Genomic DNA, 15,034 nt, shown 5'->3' on the forward strand with positions numbered 1-15,034 from the left:
CCAGCACCGCCCCTCCCGCGCGAGACCCGGCGGGAGCGCCCCCTGGCGGGGCACCGCCCTCACCACGGGCACAGCACCCCCTGGCGGCGGCGTGTGAGTTTATGCGGGGAGCGCGAGGCCCGAGGCGTCCCCAGGCAAAGGGGCCCGGCGGGGGATCCCGGGGCCGTGGGTGCGCTCCCGCACCTCCACCCCACCCGCCCGCTCACACAGCCGGCCCGTGGCTGCCGGGCATGCTCCAGGGCCGAGCCACAGGCAGCAGGGCCGCAGAAAACAGGCGCTAGCCCCTCTTCCCCTGAGGAAGGAGCTGGGCAGGCGTGACCTGCTCCCTTTGGGATTCCCAGAGGCTGAGGGACGGTTCCCGTGGGCAGTGGGTACTGTCCACCTGTCACAGGGGACACAAGAAAGGACCAGTACTGGTTCTGCATGTTTGGCTTATTTTGGGGTCGGCAGTGAAGTTTCAGGTTGCTTCGAAAGGACACACAACTTGTGGTGGCCACTGCAGGGGATTCCTCAAGTGGGGACCTTGGGATAAGGCAGCGATTCCCACCGTGATGGTGAATGGCAGTGCGTGCTACCCACTCTCCTGCATGAACTAGAGTGGGGCAGCATGAAACCCCAGGCAGAGGGTAGGGAGGGACTTCAAGAAAGCAGCAATGGGCTGTGCCAGTGAATGGACTCTCTCTGGCTTCTCAGTGATCCCAAGTTTCATACAGAAACCAACAATTATTTTTTTCCAGATTTAGGTTGACTTCTGGTTTCATAACCCGGAATTCTGGGTTGTGAAATGTTTCAAAGCAAGTAAATTTCTGGACAAGTCTGATGATAAGGGATGAGGGATCCTGTGAGCTTGCATCCCTTCCTTACTCATGTGTCTCACACCTATCACTTTGTTCATGCCATTTTTTCTGCAGAGCTTTTGGGATTCTGCACATACCCCTTCCAGTACACCAAGTAGCTTTGTTCTCCTCCCAGTTCCCTGCCTCCCAGCTCTCTTTCTCTTCCCTCATCCTCACCTCCTTCATCTTTGCTCTGCTTCTACCTGCTCAGTGGTCCAGATACTTCAATACACAAAATCAGAGTATGTGCACTCAGGGATGAAAGAAGACACATCAATCTGTTTCCTCAGTAAATGGCCCTGTCCCTAAGCAGGGATGTCTCCTCATCTCCCTCTCACAGCTCTTTTACTGATGGAATTCACAATGCTATCAGTCATACCTAAAGGTTAAGCTTCAGAGGGCAGAGATCAGCCCTCTGAAAACCTGACCTCAGCGATGACTAATTTTTATGTTAAAAGAATTGGGGTTTTTTTCTCAGCTGTTGCATCAGACCTGGGCGACTGTTGCTCCCAGGCAGTCACATCCTCTCACGGTGCAGTACTGCAGCTCTGGCAATTGTGTGTGTCACCTTTTCAGTACTTACTGGGACTGAACTGATTCCTTTGCTCTCTTGTCCACTTTATGACAAGGGGATATTCCTCCCCTTCCCTTCCCAACTGATGAAATGACTTCTCAGCACCAAGGGAGCCAGAGGATTTGAGATGGCCAGAACTGCCTATCCCAAACCCTTCCTCCTACCTGTTCCTCCTCCCTGCCCTTTGTTCTGTCCCTGTCACCCCATGACCACCACCTGATAAAGCACAAGTGAGCTCCCTTTAGTGTATCAGCTTCAGGATTTTTCCTGGGAACCCTCCTAAGTCAGCCAAGATCAAGAACAAAAGAGAAGTGCCTTCTCGGTGACTCTCCATCCCCCCTCGGAGGCTGTGCCCTAGACACTCAGAGCTGCTTTCAGCACAGAAACATTTACATCTTTTACAGCACTCCAGCTCTACTTCTCACGTTTCTCCTCCAGCAAACACCATGGCCATTCCAGTGCGTGTGCCTGGGGGCAGGGCCTGGGAAAGGACTGGGGAATCACAACTCGAGCAGGGGTTTTGTTTGCACTGACGGGCCATATCTCAGCTCCCTGACTAGCTACAGACCCTAGAGAAACCCCTCTGCATTGCTAACCTGTCACTAAAGTGCCATGAATCCAGGGAAGAGAGAGCTGGGCATGGCTTGCTAGGTCCTGGACTCCTTGAAGCAGTGTGAGTGAATTCCTTGTGGTGTTTTAATCCAGCCCCATCTGCTCCTGCTTGCTAGGTGTGAAACGTCCCATCCCCCATCCTCCCCTGCCTGCTGTTAGATGCATTTTTGCCCTGTCCTGGACCAGTGAGAAAAGCCAGATCCTCCTGCACCCCCGGACTCACAGCGGCCCCCTCTGTGTTCCCATTTCCCTGTGGTTCCTCTCTACCTGTTGGCCTGTAGCTGGGATGTAGGGAGAAGCCTGACAAAGCCATTTTTCACTGTCTTTGAGGGGCAAGTGGCTCTGGGTGTTCTCTGAAGGAAGCAGCAGCTATCTGATCACAGAAACACAAAACTGCACCCTTGACTCTGCAGCTTGCTTTCCCTCTTTCACAGGTCTTTCTTAATGCTGCTGGCTTTGTTGCATAATGAAGCACTGCCAGAAGATTATCCCCTTCCTGGGCTTTCCAAAACTGAATCCACCATTTCCTGCTCATGTTTCCAGTTTCTAGTCTCTTCATATGTGCCCATTCTCACTGGAGTTTGCAGCTTCTTCAGTTTGGGATCACCTCCAAGCTTTAGCCCTCTGTCAGATCATTAGTAAGGGAGAGGTAATGAAGGCTGCCATCCTGAGTTTCAGCTCTGTCTGCATTACAGTATGAAATAAACCAACTAATTTTCAGCTGGACCAGCAACCTGAATTAGTTGAGAGAGTCCCTCACACTCCTGTGCCACCCCAAAGCGAAGGGTGAGAATGGGGAACCGAGGGAGACAACCAGCAGAGGCCAGGCTCAGCATGGCTTAAACCTCCATGGAGCCGCACCAGGGGCTCCTGCTGTGATATCTTAATGATTCTGCCTTTTCCTTCTCCACACTCTGTGCCTTAATTAGCCTTTCCCCCTCCTGTGGGCCAAACTGCTCTGCTTTCTTTTCAATCCTCCTTCCTTGTGCTTTGCCTCTAACAGTGTCTTTCTACTGTACACTTCAAAGGCTTTTCTTGTTGCATCTCCCCCATGCTGGCATTGGCTGGTAACACCCCAAAGCAGCCTAGGTCTGCCATGAACTCATAGCCATTGAAACGGCTTGAGGCCCTTTGGATCTGGGTAAGAAGAAGGCATGGGGGACGAGAGGTGAAGGATTTTCATCATTTCACCTATGAGAAGAATTATTAGTAACACAGGAAAAACGAGGGAGGAAGCAGACCCCTCCTCCACCCACCCTCCCCAGTGGAGAGCCCGCTGAGGGCAGAGTGCTTTTATGTGCAAGTGGGAGGGAAGGAGAGTGTTAGGGCTTCAGAGGGAAATGCTTTGATCTTGACTTTGAATCTCCTGCAGTTCCCAGCTCTCCCCCACCCCTCCCACCCATGGCCAGGACCCCAGGATGTGGCCAAGACTCCTGGTCCTTGCTTGGTGCTTTGGTACTGCACTTGGTGCTTCATGTTTAATTTCCTCCTATGTGCCAGGGAGCCTCATGGGGCATCGTGAAACAAGTGCACAGTGCCAACACCAATTTTAAACCTTTCCTCCAATCTTACAGAGTGGGAAGGAAGAGGGAGGCCAGCTGGACAGAAGCCAGAAGGCAAAACAGTCCCGAGCTGAGCAGAGGTGAATTAGAGATGGGACCTACTGTCAGGGCTCTGGTATCCCAGGGCAAGGGACAGGCAGACCTAGCTCTCCTGTGCACTCATGATGCATTACACTGGTCAGTGCTGAACATCAACCAGAAGATTAACTGGGAGGCAGTCACCATTAGGAGAGGGACACGGTACTCTGGGTAACTCTCAGGAGACAGCACTGAGGTTCCCTGGTCCCACAAGAAGGGATCTTAGGTCAGAGAGAGAACAGCATTGAGGGCTCTGAGTGTTCTTTAAAGGATGGGAAGGAGGCAGCACTGAGGGGTGCTGGAGGAAGGGGAATGACCCTGACCTCTTAGTCACTTCAAAAGAGGAGGGCAACAGGATCTGGGAGAGACTTAGGGGCGTCAGTCTCTTGTCCAAGGTGGCCAGTTCCCCACTTCCCTTGGGAGATGAAACTCCCAGCTGGGCCTTGCCACCAAACTGTCCTAAAGTTCAGGCCACATACTTCTGCCCACTGTGCCGCCCCTCTGTCCTCAGTCACGTGGCTGAAGTCACTCCTGTAAACTGCTTTCGCTCACTGAGGTTGATGCACTCCATGTCACTGCCTGCCAGTTCTTACTTCATCATCACCAAATAGAATTTCTCCTCACATCGTCTCCTATTATAATTCAATCACTCCAGCAATATTGCTCTTGGCTGAAAACTCCCTGCAGTTTGTCACTTTCCCTCTCGGTGTGATGTGAGCAGAACTGACTAAAATCCACTGTCTGCTGGTGTCCAGCACTGCCCAGGGCATGCACAGACAGAAGGGTGCCTAACAGGACCTCTACACAGAGCCCAACAGTCAGTCTCTCTGATCATCACTTTAAGGGCTCCAGCACAGGCATGAGGTAGTGGGTTCAGAGGTGGTTTCAGGTCTGGGAATGAGAAGTACCAGATGATATGAACCCCGAAACAGGACTTCTGTCATTCACCTTGAACAGGTTACTACAAAAATTGGTGCACACTCCATGTTTTCCAGTTCCTGTTGGGTACAATCACACCAGAACCACTTGACATTCCTTTCCCCTAAGACTGGTGGGTATATTGCAGCTGTAGCAACCCTATTTCTGTTGCCAATTCAGACTGCAAGCTCTGTTCATTGCTTTCCTTGTGGAGCAATGCCAGGCACAGGAGAGAAACCCAGCCAAGACAGCAGGCACTTAGGACCCTCACGCTCTCATTTCTGTCAGCCCCTCAGCAGTCTCAGCTCCCCTGACTTCTCAGAAGGATGACATCACTCAGACAGCAGTGCTCTGGAGGGAGAAAGATGGGAAAAATAGAAGCAAAGTCACCAGCAAGGGCTTTAAGGGGATGGACATGTCAATTTAGCCCATGTATAGATCATAAGTGGATCATAGATTAGTTTGAGTCAACCTATTCCAATTCCAGAGGTGGTTTTGGCAACTGGCCCACAGTCTGACCTGCCCCAAATGGCATTTGGCTGCCCCAGGTGTTTCAGTCATATCCCATCCTATCTGAATAGTCTCCTCTGGTCCACCCATGGACAGCCCTGCAGTGGGTAGGGTGCTCTGACTCCCTCCACTCCTGGAGGTCCCCTAGGTGGCAGTGGAGGCAGAAGTGGGGAACCTTCCTGATGGGGTGCATAACTGAGTGTTTAAATGTTGACCCCACGTGTGGCACTGTCAAGATTGTCACATTCCAGTGACAGAACCAGAGGAAGCCCTACCTTATTATACAAGAACACAGCACCAAGTCCTTGAGACACCCTTCCTCATGAGGTTCAAGTCAACAAGAAGTTTATCTGCTGAACACTGAGGTTGCTCTTGACCTGGGAGAAGACTCCAGGCCCAAACTTGGAGCAGTAAAACCTGCCTTCCAGCAAGGCTAGAAACATGGTGCCCTGAGACCCCCTGCAGCTGAACATCTCTGCACCTTTTCTGTGGGCCTTGTCTGAGAGAGACTGGGCTGCAGGAGGCAGATTAAAGCACAACAGGTAGAAAAGCTTCTGGCAGCCAGTCTCCATGGCCTACCGTCATGCTGAAGCATCCTGCAGCAAAGCAGGAAGCACTCTGGTCCCCCACCGAACTCCTCCAAGGAACAGAAAAATGTTAACTACTTGTTTATAAGCTGGAAGCGTGTGTGTGCAGTCATCTGCATAACAGAACTGCCCAGGCTGTCTCTTTGTGTGTTTTCCAGCTCCTATGTTAATCACTGACCCTGCTGACTCCGGCATTTACCAGTGTCTCACTGCCCTGTGAGCACCACTTTGCATTTGCAATCGAAGAAGTTAAAAGGATGAAGGATGAGAAAGGAAGCTCAGCAGCTGTGGATATGAACACCAGCCTGCCGGGTGAGGGGCGGGGTAGAGGAGAAAGAGCTGGGACTGGATGGGTTGATAGCGAGAGTGGAGCTGGCTTTAGAGATACAAAGATTGCTTGAGGGGGGGGGAAAGCTCACCAAGGAATGGTTTAGGTCTCTCTTCCTTGCTCTGTAGCTTCTTTGTGTCCATTGAGAGGGACCTCTGTGAGCATGGAAGGCTGGAGTTCAGTATCACCTGGGGTGGTGACTCCTAACTGAGGCTGGGAGGACTGTCAAGCAGCCAGTTCACAGCTTCCAGGGAGACAATTCCTCCTGTCAAACCCTCCTTGCCTGGCGTCCCCCTGCGTTCCTGGGCTCAGATGTGAGACAAGAGAAGTGGGAAAAAATGCTCTGGGGTATGTGCTTCTGAGCAGTGAAGGTATGCCTTGATGCGTGTGGCAATGCTTGCTCCTGGACTGATGTGGAAGGGAAGGCAGCAGGAGAGGGACCTGGGTACATTTACCCTGTTTGAAACGTCTGTGTTTAGTTTCTTCCTGAATTGCACAAGAGTCCCATATGTGGTGAGCCCTCATGCCCTCTCATTACCAAATGCTGCAGCAGAAATGAGTGCCAAGGTGAGGTTCCCCAAGAGGGTCACAGGAAGTCTCTGGCATCAGGAATTACTTTGTGTCCCTCACTGGGTTTGAGGGGGTTGTGGGGAGAGAAAACTACTTGCTGCCTGCAACCAGAGCTACACACACAGGGGACACACTAAGACCAGACAGCAAAGAGCCCAAGTCTTCCCTGTTGACCAGACTCTGACCTCTGTTGTTAAAACGTGCCCTGCCTTCACACCCAAGAGCAGATGGGCTCCTTAGGGTCCTATTTTGAGGTGGTGTAACTTGGGATGAGACAGGTCCTGGAGGAAGCTCTAGGGCTCTGGAGGAGTGAAGAGGCCATGGGGTGGAGCTGGTGTTGGCAGCTTAGCGATGTTGGAGTGAGGTGCCTGATGCGCCTGCTGTTTGCACAGCCTCACGTGATGCCCGAGGGACAGGATGAACCCATTGTGAAAGCTGGAGTTAAGGAGGGGGACCTCGGCCCCGAGATTAGGCTGGGGAGGCAGGGGGGCAGAGATAGTGGGGAAGAAGGCAGCTCCATGGAGGGCCCAGGCATAGGCAGGCAGATGCAAGGCTGTTCAGGAGGCTGCCCAGAACCGAGGACAGGGAAAAGGCTGCTGTCATTTGGGTGCCTCTCACAAATGAGAAAGTTTTGAAGAGCAGTAGAGCTGATCTTCCTCTGCCTTACGAGGCCGGGGGTCCCACCAGCCTGGGCATCACTTGGGAAGGGGAAAGGAAAGACTATCTCCTAGCTAGCAGGATGGAAGGACTGCGGCCTCCTCAGGAACAAGCAAGGAGTGTGGGCACACACACGCATAGAGTGTGCCAACCCTGGGGCTGCAGTGACACCCATAAGGGACCCCGTGGGACACGAGGGGTGCTCCACACAGGCGCCCAGCCCCCACTCCGCGGCCCCAGTGGGCTCTGCCACCCGCCGTGGGGCTGCAATCCCGGACGGGCTGTGGGGAAGGAGGATGCTGTGCGGCGCAGGGTGCCGGGGCTCGCCGGGGCGCAGCAGGGCAGGGCGGCCTGAGGCGGCGGGCCCTTTAAGCGCGGCAGCGGCGGGACAATGGCCATTATCACTTTAGCTTTGGAAGTGACCCCCAGCCCGCTCCGCTTTCATCTGGGCCGGGGCGGCGGGGATGGCCCGCTTCCTGGCGGGGGAGGGGAGGGCAGGGGCCGGCTGGGAGGGGCGGCCCGGCCCGGCTCGGCCCGGCCCGGCGCCGCACGCGGCTGCACGCTCCCGGGGGTCACTGCGGGACTGGCACCGGGGCGGCCGCGACTCCGCGCCGCTTCCTGCCGCCGCCCTTAAAGGTGCGGGGCGGCCCAGGGCGCGGGTGGGGCGTGACTTGACCCGTGGAGCCAGGTGAGTGCGGAGCTGTGCCGGGCGCCGTCGGGGCTGCGGTTCCACGCCGTCCCTTCCTAACCCGGGCCCTGAGGGCTGTACCGCCGTGGCGGCACCTTCTCCCGGCAGGCGGGCGTCCCGTCCCGTCCTGTGTCTCTGCTCGGCAGCTGCCCGGGCACCGGCGGCCTCTCTCTCGCTCGGGGGCTGTGCGTCCTTTTGTCTCCCGGCGAGAGGAGCGGCCGCCCCTGCTCCCACTCAGGGTGCGGGGCTGTCCCCGTCCTGGGGCGGCCTCACGGAGCCGCCTTCGCCGCCTTCGGGAGAGGCGAGAGCGACCGCGGGTGCGCGCTCACGGGTGCCCGGGGCTGGGGGCGGCTGTCAGGCACCGCCCGCACCCCAGCGGTCAGTGCCCCTGCCCGAGGGGCGGCCGAAGCTGGGCTTGGCTGCAGCGCTTCGGCCTAGGTGAAGGTGAGTCTCAGGCTTTTCCCTCTCCCGGCGAACGATGTTCATGGGCTTCGGTGCACGTGTGGGTATTGGCAGACTGAGCAGGCTGCCCGAGCTGCCAGTGCTGCTCACCGACTGAAACTCCCTCCGTGATATTTCAAGCCTAGACAGCTCCTGGAGACTACTGCTTCTGTGCTCCTGCTGTACGGTCAAATGAGAGCCTTTACCGCTGGGGTGCCCTGAGCCCGCAGGGGCTGGGAAGCGAGCCACCTAACCCAGCTGGGCTCGGATGCGTGGACACCCCTGCTCCTGCGAGGTTCCAATGCTGCCGGGCAGCTCGGGTGGCAGGAGCTGAAGTCTCCAAGATTCCTGCTGGTGGGAGCGTTTTTTGGGACTAGCTGGGGGAACTTGCACTACTGGATGCCACTAGCCCATCAGTTTAGGTGAGGGAACGTGATCTTCAAGTGTTTCCTTATCTGTTACAATGCAAAAGCAGCCAGGTTAGGTAAAACCTCTTTTATCTGCTTCGAAAAGCTCTCTTGGTTACCTCTTGGTGCTGAGGCAGTTTAGTGAGCACTTGTCTGTCGTGTTCAGCTGGCTTCCCTGGGGGTGTGCGGGGAGAAGTGTTGCCTTTGCAGCAGGTCCTCTGTGTTGAGAGCTGCCTGGGTTTGATCTGGCGATGAACCAAGCCCCCCAACCTGTCTGACTTCTGCTTCTGATTTACCCAAGCCCCACTCCACCATTTCAGCTGTGGGTTTTGCCTTAGGATTGCTCTGGGCAGCAGGAGCTGACAGTGACATTGAGGCTGTGGAGTTGTCACTGAAGAAAAGGCTTAAGTCCTGTGCCCCCAGCTCTCCCTCCCTATGTCTCCCCCAAGTTGTAAGGGTGTGGGAAATGCCCCTAGGACATAAAGACCAGGGTTGTTGCTGATGCTCCCTAGCCTATGTCAGCTCCTCAACCTCTCCAGGGGAAAAAAAGCCTGTCTTGCCTTTCCTGGCTCTGCTGGTGGGACAGTGGCAGGCTGTGGCTGCTGAAAGGGGAAGGGGTGGCTGCTGCAGAGAGAGGTGGCTGGCCCTAAAGGGTTTGACAGAGAAGGAGGATTTGGGCTTTGTCAGCCCTACAGCTCTCCTGAGGGATGCCTTTGCTTCAGCTCCTCAAGCACATATTACCACAGGCTTAGTCAAAATATTTGTAAACTTCTATGAACTTCTCTGAACTTCCAGGAGAATAACAATACACACCTGACCTGAAGTGACAACCCCATACTTTCTCAGACCAGGATTTTAGGACAGTTTATCTTCTCTGCTTCACAGCTGTGTGCATTCTCCTGTGTTTGCCTCTGATAACTGATGTCCCTCAGCTGTGGGAGCAGCTGTAAGATGGTTCTGGCCTCTGACATGCAGGAGATCTTGGAGGAGTTTGGAGCAAAGGAAGTGACTGGATATGGTAACTAACTGTGGTCTGACTAAAGGCAAGGGGAAGCAGCAGCAGAGAGGCTCCTTGTGGTGAAGAGCCTGTATGTGTCCGTGGGATTCTTTGGTACCTCATTTCGTTTGTGGTATGGTCATGGGCTATGGTAGATGCTACATCAATAATAAGCAGGGCTAAGAATTGGGAGAGGTCAGGCAGGATATCTGTTTTACTGAGCTCCTGCTTTTCCTGCCTGGCCCTGCTGTTGCCCATCTCCCCATGGAGCTGTGAGTGCATAATGATACCTGTGAAGTGTGAGAAGGTGGGCTCAGGCTGGGATGTGAATTGAGTAGGCTGCAAAGTGATGCCCTACATGTTGGGGGCAGTATGGGAATAAACCTTAGGAGAAAATGGAGGAGACTGTGATTCTTATTTGAGTGTTGTGGTCCTTTGGAGAAAACTGGCTCAAGTGGGAGAGACTGGGCTGGCTGGCGGTGAAAGGATGCTGAAGAGGGCTGCACTGATGAAGCTGGACCATAGGCTAAAGAATGCGCAGCCATCATGAAAGCCCTTGGGAGTGGTGGGGGCAGAGCCATAGAGGTGTCTAAAAGCTGGACAAAGAGGAGAAGGCAGATTTGACCCTTTGTATTGCATGACTGGGAACTGGCATGCAGAGGGAGGGAGGACAGGACTGGGACCAGCTCAGACAGGGAGGAGGGCTCCATACAGCCTCTGAACTACCCACTCAGTGCTCACACTCTGTCTACACTTTCGGGTTGCCTCCTGCCTTGTAGCTCATCTGTTAGAAGCCCTCCTTTTGTGACTTCTGTTTGGCTGGTAGTGTGTGTCTGCTGAGCACCAAGTGACATCTAGTGTCAGCTCAGGCAGCAGTAACCGTGGCTTCAGCTGGCTCTGTCTCTTCCTCCCATCCCAAGTTCTGTTCCAGCAGTTTTCAGTGCATGCAATGATTGCAGCTGCAGTGCTCCCCTCTGAGGGAGGGGACAAACTCCTTGCTGCTTCTTCTGTTGAGCTTGAACAGTTTGAGCCAGGATCCTCCATATCGGCATGCAGTGTGGTTCTGTCACAGATCCCTTCCTGCAGAGGTGACAAATGTTTTCCCTTTGAGAGAAACCCTTCTCTCTGGGTGCTGGTAGGGGAATGGTAAAATGGAAAGGATGGAGGTACTGGTGGGGGAGGTGGATATAGGAGTGATGCCAGGCGCAAAGCCAGGCGTGCAGAGGTGGGAGGTGATGTGGCTTCCCAGCCCAATGGATGCAGTCACTCCTTAGTTTCACTTGAGACATGTGGAGGATGTGTGCAATGTGTGCTGCCCACAGGAGGTCACTGGAGAGCAAGCTGAGCCCATGTCCCGGTCCCAGGTCTGCCTGTGAGGACCCAGGCTTCCTCCTTTTGTCCTTCGGAGTGTGGGTGGAGGGGTGAGCAGTGGCCTTTCCTCTACCTTTTCCCCCATCCTGTTCTTTGGGCAGGAGCTGGACCTGGAGGCCAGGCCCCTGGCAGTCTGTACTGTACACTGTTTTCACCTCTGGTGACTTCTTTCTTTTTGCCATCCTTCAGGATGATACAGCGGCACCAGCTGGTGCAGTCTGTGCTGCAGGAGCTACAAGAAGCCACTGAATGCTTTGGCCTGGAGGGTCTCACCAGTGCTGCACTGGAGGCAGAGAGGACCCTGTCATCTTTCTCCCTGCCTGGCTATTGTGGGAGTCAGTTCCAAGATGAGCTAGAGGTTGACCGGGTAGCCAGGAGCCTCTATCCTGAGGATGCCCCAAGTAACATGCTGCCTCTCGTTTGCAAAGGTGAGGGAAACCGCCTCTTTGAGGCTGCCAGTGTGCTGCTCTGGGGCAACCCTAGCCTCAGCCTGGAGCTGCAAGTGCGTACTGTCGTGGAGATGCTGCTGCACAAGCAATACTACTTGAATGGCATGATTGATTCCAAAGTGATGCTGCAGGCTGCCCGCTACTCCCTCTGCACTGAAGAGACCCCGGAGATGACCAGCCTTCCCATGACTATCCTGGAGGCCATCTTCGATGCTGATATCAAAGCTACCTGTTTCCCTGGCACCTTTGCCAACATGTGGCATGTCTATGCCCTTGCCTCAGTACTGCAGTGTAACATCTACTCTATCTATCCCATGAGCAACTTGAAGATCCGTCCCTATTTCAACCGGCTCATCCGACCCAGAAAGTGTGGCCCGCAAACCTCCACACTCCACATCATGTGGTCAGGGCAGCAGCTCTCTCAGCAGGTCTTCAAAGCACAGTACTTTGTGGCTGTGGTTGGCCTGGAGGAACTAGAACCCACAGCACCTTCACCAGAGCCTCCTGTCCAGCCCATGAAGACCCTTGAGCTGCTGAACAGTGATCCCCAGCTGACCTATTCTAACCTGCGTGACCGGTACAGCATTACCAAAAGCACCTTTTACCGCTGGAAGCGCCAGTCTCGTGAACACCGGCAGAAAGCGGCTGCCAGGTTTGCAGCTAAACACTTCCTCCAGTCCTGCTTTCAGGAGGGCAATATAATCCCCCTCCAGCACTTCCGACAAATGTTTCCAGAAATCTCCCGATCCACATACTATGCCTGGAAGCATGAGATGCAGAGCATGGTCAGTGGGGATGCTTCTGCTCTGTCTGAGGCTCACAGGTTGCAGGAGCTTCACAGGGATGTCCCAAAAAAGGCTGATGTGAATGAGCCGGCTAATTCACAGGCAAGCTTAAGATCCCAGAGTCCTTCCCTAGACCCCATCCAAGCAGGAATCTTCATGCAGGGAGCCAAATCCTACTTAGAGAAATGCATTTCTATGAACACTCTGGTGCCTTACAGGTGCTTCAAACGCAGCTTCCCTGGCATCTCCAGGTCCACTTACTACAACTGGCGAAGAAAAGCAATCAAGGAGAACCCCAACTTCAAACACCCCCAGTCACCATTGGATAACCAGAAAACTCTACCTATAGGAAAGCCATTCCTGCAGTTGAAGCCAAACAGCGTGCCTGTTAGGAAGAGACGGAATGGAGACCGGCCAGCGCCCAGGAGTCTCCTGCAGCTCAAGCCTTCTCTGTGCTGGAGAATGCAGTTGCGAGATGTGGCCAGGAAGCAGGTCCAGCAATGGCAGCTGCCATTCTGCAAGTACCGCTTGCGCTACCCATCTCTCTCCTGCACAGCCTACTGGTTTTGGAAGGGCAGTGGCCAGGCTATTGGGCAGCATCGCCTGCCCTGGACTAGCTCCAGCCAGCCATTGAACCGTGTGGCTTCCCTGGTGCCTCCGAGAGTGGAGCCAGGCCTCAAGCCCCAGTGCCGAGTGGAGGGAGCCACCAAGCACATAGATAAGCCAGTGCCTGCCATCCCGTGCAACACTACCATTTCGGGCTATGCTGTGTCAGACAGAGCCAACAGCCGCATGTTTGTGATGGATGTGATTGCCACTGCCCAGTTCAAGGCACAGGCCAAGCTGTTCCTGCAGCAGCGCTTTGAGTCGAAGAACTTCCCAACCTACAAGGAGTTCAGTGCCCGCTTCCCCCTCACAGCCCGTTCCACCTATTACATGTGGAAGCGTGCCCTGCACGATGGGCTGACGCTGGTGGATGCCTGAGTGCCGGTTGCCAACTGGCTTGGCCACAGCTCCTCTGCTGACGTGCCCTTTGGCTCTCTGGTGGGGTGTCCGGGCTGGGGCCTCACTCTAACTTTTGTTCTGGTTTTGTGTTATTTTGTTCCTAGTCTCTGGCTTTTTTTTCTGTGTGGTTCAATCAGGTATGCGAGCATCCTCACAGCACCTGTTCCCAGAGACTGGAAGAATGGAAGAAGGTGCTGAGCTGCCCCAAAGGGAGAGGGGCCAGGAAGTTGTTCTCCCTCTTTTTTGCGCTCAGAGGGTGAGCAAGGGAGGCAGTAGTGTGTCAGTGTCATGAGATGCTGCTGGACCTCTTGAGATGGAGGATGTGAAGGCCTCTCTGCCTCGGGCAGTTGCTTGAATGAGTAATGTGGAGGTGCCCAGCATGTCCTCAGTGAGCAGAGTAGTGCTGGCTCAGCTGTGGGTGAGGAGGGGCTTGGGGAGTGCTCAGCTTTATGCAACAAGCATCTTTGCTCTGGGTTCTTCCCAGCTAAGGGTAATAAAAGCTTCACTTGGGGTCAGTGCTGATGCCACTTGGTTTTCTGGCTCTTAATACCTGCCTTGGGTTGTCCTGATCTTTCCTAGAGGAGCAGAGGTTGGTAGAGGAGGACTTGTCTGTGTCCCCACTGTAGTCTGTCTGCTGGGAATGCTAAGTTCAGAATCTGTGTCTTTTGAAGGCTCTGGAGAAGCTGTCCCTGACCTTTCAGGTCTTGTAACAATAACCTTTTACACAAACCTTTACTTCCTCAGCTGGCAGCTGCCTTACTTTTCTAGGGTCTCTCTTCCCTGGTGCCTGGGAGAAGGCAGAGAGACTGAAACTTCTGTGCCCAGTGTCCTTGCATCCCCTGCGCTGTGCTGCAAGCAACATGGTTTCCTACTAGCAGCAAGTCTGGGTGCATATATCTCACTTGTAAGAAACCAAAGCAATAAAGACTCTTCTACTCTTTCTAACTCATGCTGTGTGATTTCTAGGCAAGGCTTTCCCTTCCCTGTCTGCTTCTTAAAACTGTCTTGTGGACAGGGAGAGACTGTGCACACCTCAGTCCCTGCTTCTGAGAAGGTCCTCTTCTGCTTCTTGAGCCCTGGGGGCAATTTGCTGCTTGATGGTGCTCTGAAGACCTGGCTGGAGCTGTGCTCTCCCTGGTAAGGGGCCAAGGCTTGCCTCCCAGATCAGATGCAAGGCTGGAGATGAATGAGTGGGCCCAGGCCTGTGTGATGGCAGGGATGCAGTGGCAATGTCTGAGATGCTGGTGGTCCTGCCCTGAAGTGGTGGTGCTGTACTGGGAGGCTGAAACCATCTGTTTGCGCCTCTGCCCTGTGAGCATCTTGGGGTGCAAAGTCTCTGCCTGACTCCAGAAAGCCTCATCCCCTTAGTGTGTGAGTTTTCCTATGGTGTCTGCCAGCATGGCTGTGCAGGACTGAACTGTAGGAGGTCTGGGGCTGGCTGCTGCCATTGAGGTTTGTGGTAACAATTGGAGTACCTGCTCTTGTTTCCTTGGAAGCTGCCAGGAGTCAGAGCAACCTACAGATGTGAGGGGAGAGCTTCCTGAGGCCTGCATTTACAAGGTCAGCCCCTGAGGCTGGGTTAGCAGACCTGAGTCTTTTTTTTTTACCCTCAGGGTCTTTGCAGGGGCATTAGGACCTCTGGTGACCTTGTTAGAGTTG

At 54.4% G+C, this 15,034-nt stretch overlaps 1 protein-coding gene across 6 annotated transcripts; it reads left to right on the forward strand.

Moving 5' to 3' along the window:
* Positions 1-13,966, forward strand: VRTN (vertebrae development associated). 6 transcript variants are annotated; one of them, XM_027671483.1, is made up of 3 exons: positions 50-93; positions 5,836-5,968; positions 11,326-13,966. In XM_027671483.1, the coding sequence occupies exon 3, from the start codon at positions 11,327-11,329 to the stop codon at positions 13,352-13,354; it is 2,028 nt and encodes a 675-aa protein (XP_027527284.1). In that variant the 5' UTR covers positions 50-93; positions 5,836-5,968; position 11,326; the 3' UTR covers positions 13,355-13,966. The 6 variants fall into 6 exon arrangements, with proteins under 6 accessions (XP_027527310.1, XP_027527284.1, XP_027527293.1 ...); XM_027671492.1 differs by lacking the exon at positions 50-93 and adding an exon at positions 773-798; XM_027671509.1 differs by lacking the exon at positions 5,836-5,968 and having other exon boundaries at positions 1-93.
* Positions 13,967-15,034: the final 1,068 nt, after the last annotated feature.

The sequence above is a fragment of the Neopelma chrysocephalum genome, unplaced genomic scaffold (assembly GCF_003984885.1).
Source record: "Neopelma chrysocephalum unplaced genomic scaffold, ASM398488v2 Primary Assembly neopelma1_24, whole genome shotgun sequence".
Lineage (NCBI taxonomy): Eukaryota > Metazoa > Chordata > Aves > Passeriformes > Pipridae > Neopelma > Neopelma chrysocephalum.

Bases quoted from the DNA above. Each gene is read 5' to 3' on its own strand.
- VRTN (XM_027671473.1), top strand. From the start codon at position 8,761: ATGCCACTAGCCCATCAGTTTAG. The intron at 8,784-11,325 runs GTGAGGGAACGT...GCCATCCTTCAG, and splicing joins CCACTAGCCCATCAGTTTAG to GATGATACAGCGGCACCAGC.